Here is a 20,560-nt window from a genome sequence, read left to right on the forward strand (position 1 = left end):
AACCGAAGTCAAACTAACTGTAAAATAGTCACCCTGCACCTTCGTGCGTACTAAGCGCCTCTAAAAATAATTATCGTGTTGTTTAAGACATTCAGAACCTTTAAAACAGTTTTAAGACTTCACAACCATCTGAAAAGGCCAAAATGGCAAATATCAACAGTGAGAAACCACTAAGAGGTGATTATTTTCTGCTTTAAAAAAGCAGCACTGAACTATAGAGAATATGGTTCTCCCCATGCATGCAACCACCTACAACTTACCCTGTTTGTGCCCCTCCCCTAGCCAGCTCCTGGATCCGCCCCTGATAGGTATGTGTGGGAATCAGGAATTATGCTAGCATTTTGAGGTGCTTATCAAGCTTTAACGGTAGGATAATCCGCAGATAGCACAATTCCGTTAAAGAAGATCGAGATACTCTAATAGAGCAGTCAGAAACTCTAATAGAACAGTCACTGAATATCATTTACTCTAATAAAGCAGTCACATCAAAATGAAATACTCTAATACAGCAACCAGCTAAAGATTTCAAGACTATTTGAAACTTAAACAGCAATGAAAAGGTGTGATACAGCAATAAAGTGGTATTATTAACCAATTATGGTGGCATAATTTTGGGAATAATGGGCAATTCTCAAAAGCATAATAGGTGATTTTTTTAGCACTGCTCAAAAGCATAATTCTCAATATTTGGCCTCATGCCTACCGGAGAGTAACCATTACTCTAAAGGAGTAACTGGAGAGTAACACATGCTCTGAAGATGGTGTCACTTACTCTTCATGGTAATGGTTATTCTCTTCAGAGTGTAGGTTACTCTCCATGGGGTGTTAAATCCTCCCTACACTGAGAACTCTTCAGAGTGGTGGTTACTCTTTATTTTTGACAGTGTAGTCAGATGCACATGTATGAAGGACAATAATACGATACTTAACGTGCGGTGATAGAACAGGTAAACAATTTAGTTTATGTGATGAAAATAGTCAAATCTTTATAAATCAGTGTTTTGTGCACAAACTTAATCAACTAATAATATTTATATAATTAGATACTTGCATTGTTGTTTGACCTGAGATGGAGACTTAACAATTATTAAGCACCTATAGCGCTGTGATATTTAATTATGATATACATAATTATACTATGCATGTATAATATAAATACAAGGATGGCTTTACAGAGTATATGCTATAATGGTAACTCCAATAACTCCTTAGATTTCTCAAGACCGATGTATACATTGCTAGCTTAAGAAGTCTTAGAACAACCATACTCAACTGTTATACAATTTGAGAACGTGTGCTACTACTATAGACAGGTATTTTATTAATATCGTGCTATATGATTAATAATTAATATCCTCACAAGCAGCTAAAGTGAATGAAATATACTAAAAATCACTGACATAACCATATTGTCATATTGCAGCATAATACACTCTTACAGTCATGATGAATGTATAATACAATATAGTGCCTGTTGCTATTAGCTTCAACAAAATCACTTGTCTATTTAAACAACAATCATGTGATCATGATGTACTGTTTGTTAGAGATTTTTGTAGCTGGTGTATGTCAATCTCATGTAAATCATATACATGATAGGGTATAGAATTTCATTTGGGAATCATCTACAGTGACAAATCCAGGAGGGTACAGGGGCTTGTGCTCCCTCCCCCAATCTCAAACATTATAACTAGATTGAGATAGCAGTCAGTCATATACTCTTATAGAACAGTCACCACACAAATCACTATTCAGAATCCTCCATATATAGTAGCTGAATATGAAAACTAGCATCTGAAACACTATCCCATGCATAGGAACATTTAGCCTGCTAAAATTTTGTAAATGAAATGTACGTGGCCTTGTCTATGCCATTCTTTAGGCTAATAATTATACAGTTAGGTATAGCTGAACTACTCATGACTGTGACATACTCGGTAGCTATGGAGGATTCTGAATTGTGTTTTGTGTGGTGACTGCTCTATTAGAGTATTTTACTGACTGCTCTATTAGAGTATCTCAATCTTGTTATAATGTTTGAGACGGGGGGAGGGAGCATGAGCCCCCTGGATTTGTCACTGATGCACAACTCTTAGTCCACTAGCTTAGAAAGCAGTGTGATTAAGATATGTTTGTAAATAAGCCATTCTATACATTTTATTTTCAGTCTTGAAACATATGACATAACCGACTTTAGCTTCTGGGGGGGCTGTCCCCCAGACTCCCCTGCTCCATGATCCATATATCTACTACCTTGGTGTACCCTCCTCCTTTCCAAATCCTGGACCTGCTCCTGATCTATTTGTTCTATTAGGGTAGCTAATTATGTACACTCAACCCATTGACACATTAATCGTGACCCAGTTGGGTCTTATAGCCTTTCCAAATTGTCAAGTTTGACTAATCATAACTCCTCATTTTTTCAAGCTAGCACCTTCATATTACACCAATCCATAGTACTATGTTACGGGTATGAGGTGACAAAATTTCAGGGTGACACCACATTCACAAGTCAAGTTACACGCTAGGTTTCCAAGTGTATGTAATTGAAAAGGCCATTAGACCCCCAGGTCACAATTAAGAACTAATAGAGCTATCTATGATATGAACATATTATGCTTCAGTATTGTAGCTATATATAGTAATAATTATTAGTGTAGGACCTAGCTACTAATTAAGGTCTTTAATTAAAAATTGATGACATCAATTTTCTATTGACTAGGTACCCACCTATTATGATATCTAAATGTTGAGGTTAGTAGGTGCCTATTAACAAATACAGAGTTGCTCACCAGCTATATTAATATAAAAGCTATCATTTCTCATAAAAACATAACTATGAGACTATAATAGTGAGCACTGCAGCAAAGTACAAATGTAGCTGCCTACTGATGACTATTTAACAAAATAACATCTTGAGGCAAACTGCAGAGTCCATGTTGTTACCAAAATAATTATATTCTTTAGTTATTTCAGAGTATTCACACTTCACAAAAAAGCATCATGGAGTTTATATTGATTATGGTAATAATTATATGATTTGGTTTTATTAATTTGTGAAAAATTCACTGGGGAGAGTAGGAGGCTAGAAAGCCTATAGGAACACCCCAATTATATAGGCATAATAATTATACATAAAATTAAGCTTTTGAGCACTACTCTCAAAACATCTATTGTGCTTTTGAGAAATGCCTATAATTTTTTTATGTGACATAATTTTGGGAAATAATGTCAATTTATCAGACCATTTACATTGATGTTTTAGCTTCATGCAGTATTCTATTAAACTTAGTTGGTTGCTATATTACAGTATTTCATAATTATTTTATTCTATGTGGATGCTTTATTGGGATAGTATATAATACACAAAACAATAATCACGTGGTTTGCTGCATGTAGGTAGTACCAAGAGTACTTGGTAGTACTAGTGTATTAACATAAAGCCATGACCTAAATAATCACTGGATAAGAAGAGAATGTATGATGAGCGAATAAGTGAGGTAGACGGGGGAACTTTCGCTCAATTGGTGTTTTCCTGCTTCGATGGGATTGTGCCAGATGTTGCTGTTGTGACAAAAGGCTCACAACACTTCTTTCTGAGAAACGTGGTTATCATTATAGTCAGACACAGTTTTGGATCAGATATAAACTTCTTATTCATTATACTTCATTCTGCAGTGATGTGTATAAGAGGACCCAGATCAAGCCATCACGGATGTGATTTAGAAGATCGGTATATGTGACTGGGCCTGCGAAAACAGGGCATGTGGGCACAAACTACACCCCATCACTCTCCAGGTCATATCTCAGTATTGGAAGAGTATATTTACATTCTGCAACTTGTATCATGATGCCATTTAAATTCCAACTACGAGCTGAAAATTGCAATGCCATAGCATAATGGTACTAAAAGTTATGAGAGATGAAACACTGAAAAAGTAGGAAAAAATCATGTGCCCACATGCCCTATTTTCGCAGGCCCGGTCACATATTGATTTGGTTTTAATCGAATGGCTGCAGGTTCAAGCCTTCCCAATTCCAGTTATGGATCTGGAGTTTTTCTCCTTTCTACACCTTTCCAAACACACTTTATGCAATAACTTTAACAGACTGTAGGACCAGGTGTTCTACAGACCTTGAGCACTTGTGCTGTGAAGCCTTAATAAATAAATAAATAAAAGTACAAAAAATAACTAAACCATTAATTTATATGCATCTAGTAATACACTACAGAAGTTAGATATACTCTCAATAACTACACATTTATTATAATATAAAATTTAGAATAAACGTGTACAAGTGTATACGTAAATGTATACAATGTAATCAAAAAATAATAGGGTATCAAACTATGCTAATTAAATAATATGCTTTCTAAATAATAATTAATTTATAATGCCTAATTGACAGCTACTCAAAAATACACTCTTTTGCAAAAACAATTACCAAACTTAGCCTAAAAGTTATAACATAAAAATAATAGTATCAATGTAATGATAATTTCAAAAAAAAATGTTGTAAGTTACTGGCTTAAATAGCCTTACAGCTATAACTCCTTACATATTACTGTTCAGTTGTGCAATCACTCTATCCATATTAGGACGTCTCTGGATCATTTGATCAACACAAGCAGTAATGAGGGGTATCATATTACTCTCTGGTACTCTCCAGTTAACTCGTTGCAACATTGAAACACTAAACACACCTGATGGTAGTCTCCGGGAACACATCTCATACAGCAACACTCCAAGGCTGAAAGTGTCCATAGCTGGGGTATGGGGACCTTTGCTTGGATCAAGAGCTTCTGGGGCAGCATACACTGGATTTCCTGCATTCACTGTTTGACTTTCCCTCATAAAATTAAAAGAGCCAAAGTCAGACAACTTTGGAAGCCACTGATTATCTGGTAGCGGGTTGAGAAGAACATTAGCACTGCTAACATCTCGATGGAGTATGGGGGATGGGGTGGTCTTATGAAGGTAGTTTAGTCCAAATGCTATTCCAGCAGCAATAGGAATAATCTGGTCACTGGAGAGTTGACCACGCTCCAATACTTTTCTGAGACTGGTGTGCATCATTTCTGTAACAATAAGGGGAACTCCCTCATTTGTGGCTCCTATGAACTGCAAAAGGTTAGGATGACGACATTGTGCTGCCATTGTCATCTCTCTATCAAACACATGTAAATTGTAGTCAGAGATCAACTCATTATGAAGACATTTCACAGCCACTTTACAGCCACGGAAAGTTGCTTCTTTCACCCAACCATATGCTCCTCTCCCTAGCTCTTTCTCCTTTAGGTTTATTTCATTTCTGTTTACAAGCCATGTCTGTTGTTGTTGCAATGTATTTGAAAGCTGTTGTTGTTGTTGTAAATGTTGAATCTCTTGCCTCTGCTGCTGCAGCAGTCTTTGATTTTCTTGCTTTTCTTGTCTAAGATTCTGTAATTCTGCTTCTTGTCCATGTATTCGTTGCTGGAGATTCTGGTTATCTTCTAATAGCTGTTGTTTTTGTGTAACAATGAGATTTTTTTCTTCCCTCAAACTTTGTAATTGTCTCTCTAATTCCTGCACACGTTGATCTTGCTGCTGCACTGAAGTTTTCTACACAAAAAATATACAAGAAGCAAAATTTTTCATTTTAGTTCATACAACATTTTTAGTTCTATGCTTATTTTTATACATTTATAAATTTAACTTTTCCTTTTATTGCATGATCTTTATCACTGGTTAGGGGGTTTCCCTCTATAATAAACAATGCTGCCAAAATGCTGCTATTATAAAAGCCGTCAAATATCATACAATATGGAAAACACATCATGGAAGAGTGTAAAACAAGAAAACATGATCAAAGCATATAGTGACCATGCTTTAAGCGAACAGAGCATAGTGACCATAACCCTTATATATAGTAATCTAACTGCAATGAGCTGAATTTGAAGTTCTGCTGCAGAAAACAAGGCATGGTAACACAGATGATATCAGCAGCATTTAGCAAGATTGAAATACTCAAATAAAGTAGTCTCATCTATGAGCAATCACATGTGTAAATGATAGCTAATCTTGTTCCACTATATTCTATCACTTGAGCCCTATTCATTTTTAAGATCATAAATTTTAATTCCAATTTTTTTTTTTACCTTATAGTAACAACATACATAGTTATAGCTACATTACCTTGTTTCAATACATTTTATCACCAGAATCATTCTTAAATTACTAATTTTTAATGGCACTATTGGATATATTACACTTGCAATTAAAGTATCAAGACACACGGTAGTGTGTCGTGCGGCCCAAGAAGCCGGCGCGTAACACCCGTGAGTATATTGACAGGAAGAAAGAAAACGCAATTTTCGCACCTCCGTAGCTCTGTGCTTCCTTGATGAAACAAGACGATTTTTGCTGTGGACATGCCCTCCAACTGCAGCACTCCACATTCCAAATATGAGCGAAATCGCTTCGCGCGTTCCCGAGATATGCGACTTCAAAAATTGGCTCAGTTTCTTCGTTTTTTTTCTTCTTATTTTTCTTTTTCTTGTCGCACACTTACAAAAATTGCTATAAAACTCGAACGCCATATCCGATTGCCTTGAAATTTGGCACACAGAAGGGAGATATAAAGGCGCATCTCAGTACCAACTTTGGCTGGAATACGATAAACAGGCAAAGAGTTATGAGCGATTATTCACGAAAAATAACACCAATATGTTGTCACGCCTACAGGGTAAACCGCGTATGGGAAGAAGCTGAAAATCGGTGGGTGAATAGGTTAACTATTGAACCTCAAACCTTTTGTGGTTTGAAAGAAATCGAGCTAAAAATCAGGAAGATACAACGAAAAAACCAACAGTGTGTAACAATTACGCAATCGAGATCAGCTAATAAAAAAACGACTGCTTGCCACGCCTACCAGATAAACCGCTTGGGGTAATGCTTTGAAAATCGTTGTACAGATGGAGTAATCATCTTAGAAAGGATCATCAATGGTGTAGAAGAATCAGACTTAAAGCCACGGAGTTATAACACGAAATCCAACTTGGTGCGGCAAGTGCGAGATCGAGATACTCTAATAGAGCAGTCATCCTAATAGAGTAGTCACCCAGAAGAGAATTCAAGAGATCAGCTAGAAATAAGAAACCTGTATAGAGATCAGCTACACACAAGTCACCCTGTAGAGAGATCAGCTAGAAGAAGTTACCTTGTAGGGAGTTCATGCAACTATGGAAAGAGATAGTTCAGCTAGAAAAAATCACCTTGTAGAGTTCAGCTACAAAGAAACCACCATGTAAAGAGTTCAGCTACAAACAAATCGCCCTGTGGAGAGATCAATAGAAGAAGTTACCTTGCAGAGAGTTCAGCTACAAAGAAACCATCATGTAGAGAGTTCAGCTACAAACAAATCTCCCTGTAGAGAGATTAGCTAGAAGAAGTTACCTTGTAGAGAGTTCAGCTACAAAGAAACCATCATGTAGAGAGTTCAGCTACAAACAAATCTCCCTGTAGAGAGATCAGCTAGAAGAAGTTACCTTGTAGAGAGTTCAGCTTCAAAACAAATCACCCTGTAGAAAGATCAGCTTGAAGAGGTCACCTTGTAGAGAGTTTAGTTACAAAAAAACCACCATGTAGAGAGCTCAGCTACAAACTAGTGACCTTGTAGAGACATCAGCTAGAAGAAGTTACCTTGTAGAGAGTTCAGCTACAAAGAAACCATTCTTTAAAGAGCTCAGCTGCAAACAAATCACCTGTAAAGAATTCAGCTACAAATAAATCACCCTGTAGAAAGATGAGCTAGAAAAAGTTACCTTGTAGAGAGTTCAGTTACAAAGAAACCACCATGTAGAGAATTCAGCTACAAACTAGTGACCCTGTAAAGACATCAGCTAGAAGAAGTTACCTTGAGAGAGTTCAGCTACAAAGAAACCATTATTTAAAGAGCTCAGCTGCAAACAAATCACCTATACAGAATTCAGCTACAAACAAATCACCATGTAGAGAGATCAGCTAGAAGAAGTTAACTTGTAGAGAGTTCAGCTACAAAGAAACCATCATTTAGAGAGTTCAGCTACAAACAAATCTCCCTGTAGAGAGATCAGCTAGAAGAAGTTACCTTGTAGATCGTTCAGCTACAAACAAATCACCCTGTAGAGAGATCAGCTAGAAGAAGTTACCTTGTAGAGAGTTCAGCTGCAAAGAAATCACCCTGTATAAAATTCTGCCACGAACAAATTGCCCTGTAGAAAGATCAGTTAGAAGAAGTTACCTTGTAGAGAGTTCAGCTACAAAGAAACCATTCTGTAAAGAGCTCAGCTGCAAACAAATCACCTGTACAGAATTCAGCAACAAACAAATCACCCTGTAGAGAGATCAGCTAGAAGAAATTACTTTGTAGAGAGTTCAGCTACAAAGAAACCACCATGTAGAGAGTTCAGCTACAAAGAAATCACCCTGTAGAAAATACAGCCACAAACAAATTGCCCTGTAGAAAGATCAGTTAGAAGAAGTTACTTTGTAGAGAGTTCAGCTACAAAGAAACAATTTTGTAAAGAGCTCAGCTGCAAACAAATCAACTGTACAGAATTCAGCTACGAACAAATCACCCTGTAGAGATATCAGCTAGAAGAAGTTACCTTGTAGATAGTTCAGCTACAAACAAATCTCCCTGTAGAGAGATCAGCCAGAAGAAATTACCTTGTAGAGAGTTCAGCTACAAAGAAACCATTCTGTAAAGAGCTCAGCTGCAAACAAATCAACTGTACAGAATTCAGCTACAAACAAATCACCCTGTAGAGAGATCAGCTAGAAGATATTACCTTGTAGATAGTTCAGCTACAAACAAATCACCCTGTAGAAAGATCAGTTAGAAGAAGTTACCTTTTAGAGAGTTCAGCTACAAAGAAACCATTCTGTAAAGAGCTCAGCTGCAAACAAATCACCTGTACAGAATTCAGCTACAAACAAATCACCCTGTAGAGAGATCAGCTAGAAGAAATTACCTTGTAGATAGTTCAGCTACAAACAAATCACCCTGTAGAAAGATCAGTTAGAAGAAGTTACTTTGTAGAGAGTTCAGCTACAAAGAAACCATTTTGTAAAGAGCTCAGCTGCAAACAAATCACCTGTACAGAATTCAGCTACGAACAAATCACCCTGTAGAGAGATCAGCTAGAAGAAGTTACCTTGTAGATAGTTCAGCTACAAACAAATCTCCCTGTAGAGAGATCAGCTAGAAGAAATTACCTTGTACAGAGTTCAGCTGCAAAGAATGTGGAGAGTTCAGCTGCAAAGAAATCACCACTGCCCAAATTTCAAGGCAATAGCTCTTTCCAATCTGAAGTTATCAATTGTCATAGTTGGCAAATTGGATGTGTGTGGAAGGCCCCTTTTCGCAAATCCGGTCACATATGTGTTATATATATATAATTTGTATATTTACTGATAAAATATTTAAAGTACATCTACTTCATCTTTTCTTCTTCCTGTAGTAAAGAAAAAAAACAAAGGTTAAAAAAGTCCAAAAGCTGTCCATAGGCCGGCTTTGGGGTATACAAATACAAAAAGAAATGAAATCTAATCCAAAACAGCCAAGCTGTAAAAAAAGTGTGCGGCCCTCAGAAAGGCTATGGTGAAAAAAGATGTGAAATCCAAGGTGGCGGCCAAGAAATGGCTGTGATGGTAGGTTAATGGTAAAAATTTTAATAATGACAATTCAGATGAATTTTTGTGCCGCTTCACAAAATTTACCTGAATTTTTACCATTAATTTACTGCACACTTTTTTTACAGCTTGGCTGTTTTGGATTAGATTGTTATTACATGTACACTCTGTATAGCTGAAGTTAGTTGCAAACAGTAAACTTGAGTTATCAAACAATTACTCTAATATAACTGGCAACAAAATTTGTTGCTATAGAGTTGAAATAGTACCTACACACTACAATAAATTTTACGAAAAGCACTTTCAAAAATATTAGAAGCATGCCCTAATAGAAAAAGAGATACAATTAATCATAGCTAAAAATTAAAACTAATTGCAAGCTACAGCTAAGCACAATTAAGCAAAGCAGAGCTAATCACTGCAGCATTAAATGAGGGGAATCATCAACTGAAGTACAAACTTCATTATTATTGTAGACCATATATATATAGCAATCCTCAGCAATTTCCAAAACTAAGAAATACAAGCTACATATTGTATGTTAAAGTGTATTGCTACCATTTAGTGCTATGTAATTTAGTAACTAGTGTAAACTTTTCTACGAAACATTCATAGCTATGAACCCCTCTGAGTTGTAAAGTTTACTATCATCACACCTAGCAACGACATGGTAGTTATTATCAGTAAATTAAATAGGGCAACTAACATAAAACACCATTTAGGCTGTGGGTTGGTATAAACAGTGGACTTGGGACCAAGGATCTGGGAGCCCAGGGATTAACTCAGGGGTGGATGCAGAGTGTGGAAGGGGAACACTTTGCTGAAAGTTAAAGAGCAAAAAAAGGTCACAGCATTAATGGCTGTACTTTACCAAATGTATCTATATATAAAGCTGTCTGTCTGTCTGCATTCTTTCCTTGTAACACTGCAAACTTGACAACCAAAGCATGTATCCACACAGCTAGGACTTTAACTTAAGCACTCATCATTTGGCAACACCAAGTTTGTTGTTACATATCGCTATGTGTTTCCATTTGTTCTCGAAGGCAATGATGTAGAGGAAAACTTGAGTTACATTCCTGTCAAAACCACAAACAAACAGCCAAAGTGTTAGCACGTAGAGCTGTTAACCCAAAGGTCTGGGGTTCTATTCCTGCCCATGATAACTTTTCCTTTCATGACACACTTTTTCATATGTCAGCTACTAACGACAATTACTTGGCAGTCTGTACATATATCGACACAATTCACACACAAAATGAAATGCTCACCATCTGGCTACATTGCAAAGTTTATTGCAAGCTTCTTTGTGCATCCCTTTGTCTGCTACCGCACGTTGAAGGCCATGATGTAGAGAAAACTTCAGTTGCATTCCATTGCTAACCACACAATTAACAGCTCAGCTAGTAAAGCACCTCCCAGAAGTTGTTGTGGTTACTGCTGTGTATAGGGTGTGGGTTTGATTCCCGTCTGTGAAAAAACTTTTTTTTTCGTTATATATACCTTTTTGGTGCATACTTTTCTTACTCAACCTTCTTTTCTCATAGTAAGTTTATAATCCTGGTATTGCATCACAGTATATGAACTGTTGGAAAAGTATACCGTAGCACATTTGATAGGTATAGGGTAGGCATGGGCAGGCCAATTGGGTGAATGTTTGTCTGTGTGTTTGTCCCATGTGTCCTATTAGAGTAAGTTCCTTCTCTGTGTAACTCCAATTCTTTGTGATGTTAATTACTTGCCTAAATTATAGCCAGGAAGTGTGTACCTGTGTATTAAGTACAAACTTTTGCTTGCAGTATAGCTACAACAAAATTAATAGTACTGCTTTAAATATTCTATGTTGATCATGTTATTACAGTGCCTGCATGAACGGACAGCACCACATAATTTGCACATGTCTTGATAATTATTGGTTTAGCTTACATGCTATTCTGCTGTTTAGTTAACCTGCATGTTCACATCACTTTAACTATTAGGCTTGCATGATGGTGGAATAAGGTACATGCATGCTGCTTTAGGACATGATTTTTAATGTTTCATTCCCAATGCATTGATTCATGTTATTGTGGTTGATATGGTATGTGAAATGATCCTGCACGTAGGGCAGGTACTTTTTTTCTCAAAGTACCAAAGTTCGTAGCATCCTGGCATTACTTCACAGCATATGGAATATTGGAAAAAGTATACAGTAGCACATTTGATAGGTATAGGGCAGGCCAATTGGGTGAATGTTCGTTTCTCTGTGTGTTTTATTAGAGTAAGTGCCTTGTCTTTGTAACTCCAATTCTTTGTGATGCTATAATAACTACTTGCCTAAATTATAGCCAGTAAATGTGCAACTGTTAATTTTGCTCAAACCTTTGCTTGCAGTATAGCTACAAGAAAATTATTAGTACTACTTTAAATACTCAACATGTTATTACAATGCCTGCCTGATAGGACACCACCACATAATTGGGATAATTATTGGTTTAGCTTACATGCAAATCTGCTGTTCAGTGTTTAAATTAATAAGCTTACATGATAGTGGTTAATGTGAAAGTGTCCTGCACATAGGGCAGGTACCAATGCTAGTATACTATAAAGTATATAAAGAACCTTATTCAGATCCTTGTTCATAGCTAAGTAAGTTACACTGCCTTGTGAACACTGTGACTGCTTTATTAGAATGATTGACTGTTCTATTAGAGTATCTCGATCTTATATGCAATTTTTTTGAAAGGGATTGGGAGGGTGGGGGGGAGCATGTGCCCTCTGGATGCGCCACTGTAACTGGGATCCAACGTCTCATGGAATTATGTACTTTATGATGTTTGTACATACTATACTTGAACTGGACATCTCTGCATGTTACAGCAACTAGTCCTGCAAAGATTTCTCCATCATGGTGTGCCTTACATGATGTTTCTATTAATTAGAATTATAAACTCCTCTATAAAATTGTCTACAACTGACTGCATTACATGCATTAGGCCACCGGTGCTGTACAATGATCACACTAGTCTAATATAAGTGGCCTAGCTACTAAAATTCAGAGACTTTGTGCAAGCAAGTATTCTAGGGAAATAATTTTAGTGAAGTAATTTATGCACATTACACCAGTAGCTTGACAAACAGACTACATGCCTCACTTCATGCATCATGTCAAGCCATGCCCTTGATTAATACCACCAGCTGCAGAATGAGTGACCTATGCTAAGCAGTACATGAAGTTCTTTTTCAGAGTAGTTTCTAATTCAGGCATCATGCAAGGCACCATGATAGAATAAGAGTGATTTGGCTATCTACTGTGAATTATAAAGTACAAGCATAGAAAAATTTATTACATAAATGCAATTAAGGTGGGTTTAGTGTTTGTATGTCTACTAACTTTTACTCCAATATTCATACTCGGTTAAAGCCAAAAGTCAAGAAAATAATTTTCAACATGAATGGTACTTTAGAATTATTAGTGTTGCACTGATAATTGGTTCAGTAATCTGTGTATCTGTGTATCTGCTGATATTGGCTACTAGCTGATTAATCAGTTTTGATTAAATCAAAGCTGATGTTAATTTCCACTGCACTGTGTAGTATAATGATGTGGGGGAGGCTAGACATAAGTTATTTGACATTTTAATTAAGTTATATGTTGATGGTTTAGTGGTGACTACAAGCCATGCCCATAATAAACTGTCAGGGTTTAGGCCATGCTCAACAGTAAACTGAGGTTTTAGTACCAGCCACTTGTCTCAGCTGTATAGCAGTAGTAAAATGTACCTGTTTACCATGAGTAACGTTTACTTGTGGTATACATCTAACTTTACATTGTAGCCTAGAATGAGCTCAATACTTATGTCACTAATATGAGTCATTTAATAATGATGAGGATGAGTGTTAGTGTATATTGGATCGGTTATTGGTATCAGCTAATTCTGTTGCTTAATACTGGTTATTGGAATAATCGACTAATTTTGATATTGGTGCAACACAAGAATTACACTCGAGTTTTACTGAACTTTTTTATAGTTTGGTCAATAGACAAGTGCAGTTTCTTGTGGAAGGAAAGAGTCAATGCTTGTTTATGATTAGAGCTACAAAAACAGGATACATGAGTACAAACTACACGTACACACTGTCACACAACAGGTCATATCACAGTGTTGGATTAGAGTATTTGTATCCTGTAGTTTGTATTGTGAGGCTTATTAAGAGTTAGATAAGGGTTGAAATAAATTACCATAGCAAGATGGCATATGTAGCTATAAAGTTATGAGTCATGAAAGTTTGGAAAAGAAGAATAATTTTATGTCCTGTTTATTTTCGGGGCTCAGTCAATTTTTTTTACTTCTCTCTTTAACCATTTTTTCCTAGGAAAATGATCACAATGCAGAACAGCTATTATTGAAGTGCCGTGGAAAAATAATGGCTGAGTGTGGTCAGTAACAAGCTAGTGTACATACAAGAAAACAGCAAAACACAGGTAACAGTATACACGAGATAACACACTTTGCACATGTCATATCTGAGTACATCATGCATAGCTTAAATTTATTCACTAGTTCACTAGTAAAGTAAACTATCGATTCTTTGACATCATGCATACTCGGACACTCATTTTCATAAACTTCTAAGTGGAATCATGTGAAAATTGGTTTAGAAATACCTGGCATAAAGCCCAACTAATCTCCCAAGTTTGTGCCTTAATTCTTATTTGGTTGTTGTACTAGACCGGATCAAAGTCGCTGCTTGAAGTCCTGTATTCTTGGACAAATTTCATGATTCGTGGACACCTACCAGTAATTATACTGATGACTTACTACCAACACCATCACTTAGAGCTAAAAGCCATAGTTTATTTCCTTCTATCTCATCTGCAGGTGGCTGTGATAGGGTATGCCAGCACTGCTAAAAGAATGATATTTTCGATGTGCAATTGGCTCAAGCCTAAATTCTTTAATAATTGGCCAGCAGTGCTTCTACATATGTAACTGGGCCTGCAATAATAGGGCATGTGGGAACATGATTTGTGCCTATTTTGCAAGCTTCCATTACTCAGAACTTTTTATATCATTATGCTATGGCAATGCAATTTTTAGGTCTTAGTAAGCATTTAATTGGCTTTATGATGCAAGTTACAGAATGCAAATATTCTTCTCCAGTACTGAGATATGACCTGATATGAGACAGGGTATAGTTTGTGCCCACATGCCCTGTTTTCGCAGGCCCGGTCACATATGGTAAGGACATCAATTACAGTTCTTTGAGACAACACACCATCACACACAACAAACTGCAATGCATGTGCAAAATATCCCAAATTGGGTAGGTTGGCATCTTTCCATGTTTGAGCAATTATTTCCCAGAATAACGTGTACAGTACACCATCTTATTTACCTGCTCATTGACAGCTCAAAAAGCTTTGTTTTAAATTGTTTTGTATATAGCAGTAATGATATACATTTCACATGCATTTGGATAAACATAAACAGATTGTCACGTATTTCTTCAAAGAAAAGCCTTCATAATGTATATGCACCAGTGACTACGTAGAGGCTAAAACTAAGCTTTTTTTGTCTGCCAATCCATCCCAATGCTGTAGACTAGAAGTTCCTGTAGGTTATTTTAAGTATAGTCACAGTACAAATTGATTTTGTTGCTCTTCCTACTGTCTAGCACTATAATTCAAAACCACTAACAGTGTATCACAACAAGTTGAAACTTTAGTGATCTATTCTCTGGACACAATAGATAAAATATGTAAAGAAATTCAGAAGTGGTGTAAACTTTTGCCAAGATAGACACATAATATATGAACATGGTTTAAACAAACACATAATTATTACAACATCAAGTGTCAGACACACAGCACAAGGATCACATGTATATAGTGGAACCTCTCTCATTGTTGTAGTCTACACCTCAAAAATGTCCATAACTAAGACATACATGCTAAATACTGTACACTATAGTCAGTACGCATTCACCTGTCACCTTTGCCCGCCAAATATAGTAATATAATAGAGGTGAACATGTGTTCACTCCCAATAGTTTTGTACTGGAACAAGCATTTTTCCATGTTGTAAACATGTTTGTGTGCCTGAATCGTCCATACTAAATTTTTTAAAGCCTTATAACTCACTTGTTCTCAAACCACTTTTTTGATTAACAGTTCCAGTAGCTTCACAACACTACTAAATGTTTGGGCAGCTGGCTAATGTAATAAGAGTTATTAACAAGAAACAAGGGCTCAGGTGAACGTGAACAGACTATAAGTATATCTCTCTCAGTTAGTGCTATGCACTTTACTAGGCAGTGTGAAAGTTACTACAAAATATTTTTTGTCACACTCCTTTGAGCTGTAAAGTGTACTGTGTCCATCACCCAGCAATCAAATGTTAGTTATTAAATAAACAAGCCACCTAACAGGTAAACAGCATCCTTTAGGCTTCCTCCTTGTGCTTTGATCTCATTCAAACTTTATTACTGTCAGGGTCAGCCAATTATTAATTTGAGCTGACTGGACAACAGAGGTGTCCAAATGAAAAGATCAGAGGTTCAGTTGTATACAATATATGATTATGCTGTACAAACCTTTTCTGAATATGACTCCAACAACTGTACCACCTTATGATGTCCGTTAGTTCTAGCATCATCAAGTGGTGTTTTGTTGTACTACATTATGAAATAGAGATGGACATTTATTGCACATCAACAGATACATATGCACACTATTTCTGGTTCAGAATCATGGCTACATATTGAGACATTCCTAAATAAATTACATTATGATACATTCATCTTCATATTTACACACTTAATACAGTGACACATTGACTGTCATTAAATGACGTTCTCCAGAAGCCCAATTGAAACTGATGTAGTTACACATAAGTTATGACTAGGTGATATGCATGCTCATGGTATACCTCACGTGTATTACAAATATGCATAGATTGTTTTGAAAATAATATTTAGATATAGAGAAGGTGTTTATTTTTCAGGTAAATTGACTGTGGTGAAGGGAGATATATCTAGTAGGGCTGCACTGATTCCACTTTTTACCGATACTTCAAATACCAAGTACTCAGCTGGGAAGTATCTGCAAGTACAAGTACCGATACCAAGTACCTTAAAGTAGTTACTTCATAGTGCACATATTTATTATATATTCAGGGCCACCCACAGGGGGGGCAACTGGGGCATTTTGCCCTGGGTCCCAGCCTGAAAGGGGCCCCAGGAGGCCCCATGAAAGGCCCCCTGAATACCAGTTTAAAAGATTGAAATACTCTAATAGAGCAGTCAGATCTATATACTCTAATAGAGCAGTTACAGTATTCTTCAGAGGAGCAGTGTAGCAAGTTTATAGATAAGGAGATATGGTTGGTGATGGGTAGTTATTGGCATTGTCAGCAGGTTGTGACCTTTTTTCTTTTTTTTTTTTCTTGGTCTTCAACTTACAGCTTGGGTGAAGTTGTGATTCAGAATGGAAACTTCCTTGCCTCTGGGGCCCCACCTTAACTCTTTGCCCTGGGCCCCTTAATTTCTCTGGGTGGCCCTGTATATATTGCATTTCATGGTATTCTTGTACACGTTTTCAGTATGGTTCATGTTTATAATGAAGTAGCCAATCAGATTCACAAAAAAGGAAGTCACTGAAATGCAAACCAGTGGATATTCCAGTATTCTTTGGGAGAAGTGTAGATAATAATATCATAATGGTGCTTACAAAAAAATACTGAAAGTCACTTTTACCTGATTGCTCTATTAGAGTTATTGACTGTTCTATTAGAGTATATCAATCTTTTTCTCAGTAAAGCATTTTCACACGTAGGTTTCAGCACAGATCAGTGATTTTGCCGGTAGTTAGCTATTAGGAGTCCACTGTGCTAGTAAAATAAGCAAGTACAAACAAACGTTATTTTATTCTCGCACGTGATAAGAATCGGTATTTGCAACAATATAATGGCCGATTCCGATACTTCATGAAAACAGCAGTATCGGCCCAAAACCGATACCAATACTAGAATTGGTGCAGCCCTAATATCTAGATCATGATGTGTAGGCCATTGCAACTGGATATTGCCCATGACAACAGATTTGCTTTTTTTCACCAAGAGAACACAAAGTCACATGATTAAATTATGAAATTTCATTATTAAAATCAGCTAAACATGAATGGTCTGCTTTTTCCAAGCATAGTAGTAATCCATACATGTGGTCTGGGGCCATAATGGAGCTCTCGTCAGTGGCTGTATGTGACCACACAGCTCAATGGTGTTGTCGTGTTGAATAAAGACCTGTGCTGTGGATTTCCTTTTATTTTAGCTAGTCTTGAGGCCTGAATAGAACTTGGGCCTAACTCATCCTTTTACCTTACTCATTAATTTTTTAAAGTTCACATTGTATTGTGCACTCAGATGCTTCACTATTCTTATCACAATTGTAACTGATCAGATTTTTTTAGTTTGAACCATACACCAGGGTAATGCGTGAACACAAAAGAAGGTTACAATGTCATAACACAATGTAGACATTGTTTCTACTCAAGTATGTACATACAGCAGTAAAACAGATGCTTTAAGCTATTAATAAAGCTTCATGCATCCCTCACGTCAAATACAATACTGGCAAAACATGATTATAAATACATTTTGCACTTTCATAACTGACAAGCACATGTAGGCTAGTGCTAAAGTTTGCTTGTATGGCCACCAAAAACCATCCTTGATTAAAATTGTAATACTAAATTCCACTGTTTTTGTAAGGTTACTAAACAACAATAATGTTCACCAGATCAAACAACTCCTCATGTGTAGTGGATTGTACAACAGCTACATAGCTTTTGCTACATTACACCATCCAACTAATTGCACAACACCTTGTATCATGTATTTCCATTACAAACAAATACAGAAAAATAAAGAGATAAATAAATAAAATACGGAAGTTCAGTACTACAGCAGCTACTAGACTACATATCTCATGCTAAGGCTCTCAACAATAACAAACCGACAAGACTTCCAAGTTAACAAATTTACTAGAAACATGTTTATTACCTCTTCATTGGCTTCAAATATGGTATATCTCCTTTTATGATTAGTGAGATACATGCTAAACATACAACCCTAAATTATTTTAATATTGTTTTGTTCAATAATGACACTGTTATCAGTACTGAGTGCAGGTAAGCACATTATTTAAAAATTTATTTCAACACATTAATTAATTGGAAGAAACTGATGATGTCATAAATAAGGTCACACAGTGATATATGTAACAAACTAACACATTAATTACTTTGTTCCTCATTTCCACACTGGCACCATGTTGTAGCAGTACTAAATTAATATCATACTTATTATTGTAGGCAGCCAAGTGTAGTGGAGTATCCCCATCCTATAACAATAAACAATTATCACATGTACCACTAACTACCACACTTGATACTGTATACTGTATATAGAGTACATAATCATAACCACCTAATGTTGTACACTGATATGTAACTATTTTTTATTTATTTATTTTTTATTTATTACTGTGTAGGACTCCATCAAGGAGTATAACACACAGATACAAAACAATCAAAGTAAATTCAGATGGTTTAACAAAACGTCCTTAAAACAGTTTATAGATGGCTGATTGACCACATCTTCTGGCAGTGTTCCATAATTTAATAGTGGATGGTAAAAAGGAAAATAAGTACGAGTTGATTCTTGCTTGTGGGATAACTATACCAGATACCTTTTCCTGGCTGATAGGCATAAGTAGACTGATACTCACAGTTTGTTTGTATGGCCTTCATAAACCATCAACAAATTTCTTAATAAAATAATAAATACCACCACTACTTTGTAAGGCGGCTATTGTTTTTGAACAACAATGAAGTTAGCCAGATAAAAAGACTCATCACATGTAGTGGATTGTACAACAACCCTTGCTGCATTACATCATCCAACACATTGCACAACACCTTGCATCATGCACTTCCATTGCAGACAAATGCTGTGGCTACATGTGCAACTAAATAAAAATATACAGAAACTTCAAAACTACACTACTAGATTACTTGCCTCATGCTAAGGCTCTCAACAATAACAAACCCACATGACCTCCAAGCTTTAAAATATCACATAAAAATGTTTATTAGCTATTCATAGGCTTCAAACGTGTTAACGTATTTTAATTTATGATTAGTGAGACAAGTAAAGAAATAAGTTAGGAATTTTAAACTAGAGTAGTAGTACTGCTGCAATAAAAAGTACTGAAACTGAGCCACATCAAAGTAGTACATAACGCACAGATACTGTAAAACAATAAGAAGTGAATATCCCTACTGTGCTACAGAGATTCTACAATCAAAATGCACAGTAGGGATATTCACTTCTTATTGTTTTACAGTATTTGTACATTATGTAGTACTCCGATGTAGCTTGTTTTGGTAATTTTTTATTGCAGTGGTACTACATTGTCCCTACTCCAATTTAAAATTTAACTTTTATTAAACTTGTTTGTGAACTACTTATTAAAAGATAGCTACAATTCTCATATTCATGAGTGAGATTATGATCTGCAGCAATCACGAATCTAATAATTATATTCCTAAAAGCTTATGGGCTGTCCTTATGTATATTCTAGACATCATATACATAAGGACAGCTACAGTTGACGCAGCAGGAGATAATCTTTCTAACGCTGCTTTAAGCAAATCCAAAGATCTTTCTCTTTCAGCATCATCAGAACACCACCTAAGCTTGAAACGGGGGTCTAGGATACAAGCTACAATGTATGTTTCATTTTCCTCGTAATATGGCATACGCCTATGTAATGATTGTTTAAGTCCATGAACTAATCCAGAGTGGTATTTGGACACCATGTTTTCAATGTGATGAGTAGTTAACTTGGGAGCATTTTTAAGT

At 36.2% G+C, this 20,560-nt stretch overlaps 1 protein-coding gene across 1 annotated transcript; it reads right to left on the reverse strand.

Moving 5' to 3' along the window:
• Positions 1 to 4,253: 4,253 nt before the first annotated feature.
• Positions 4,254 to 18,984, reverse strand: LOC136257737 (probable serine/threonine-protein kinase DDB_G0271682). Its single transcript, XM_066051027.1, has 3 exons — positions 18,939 to 18,984; positions 16,233 to 16,313; positions 4,254 to 5,603 (listed from the first exon to the last, which is right to left on the reverse strand). Exons 1-3 carry the CDS (start codon positions 18,948 to 18,950, stop codon positions 4,557 to 4,559), a joined length of 1,140 nt encoding a protein of 379 aa, XP_065907099.1. The 5' UTR covers positions 18,951 to 18,984; the 3' UTR covers positions 4,254 to 4,556.
• Positions 18,985 to 20,560: the final 1,576 nt, after the last annotated feature.

The sequence above is a fragment of the Dysidea avara genome, chromosome 6 (genome assembly GCF_963678975.1).
Source record: "Dysidea avara chromosome 6, odDysAvar1.4, whole genome shotgun sequence".
Lineage (NCBI taxonomy): Eukaryota > Metazoa > Porifera > Demospongiae > Dictyoceratida > Dysideidae > Dysidea > Dysidea avara.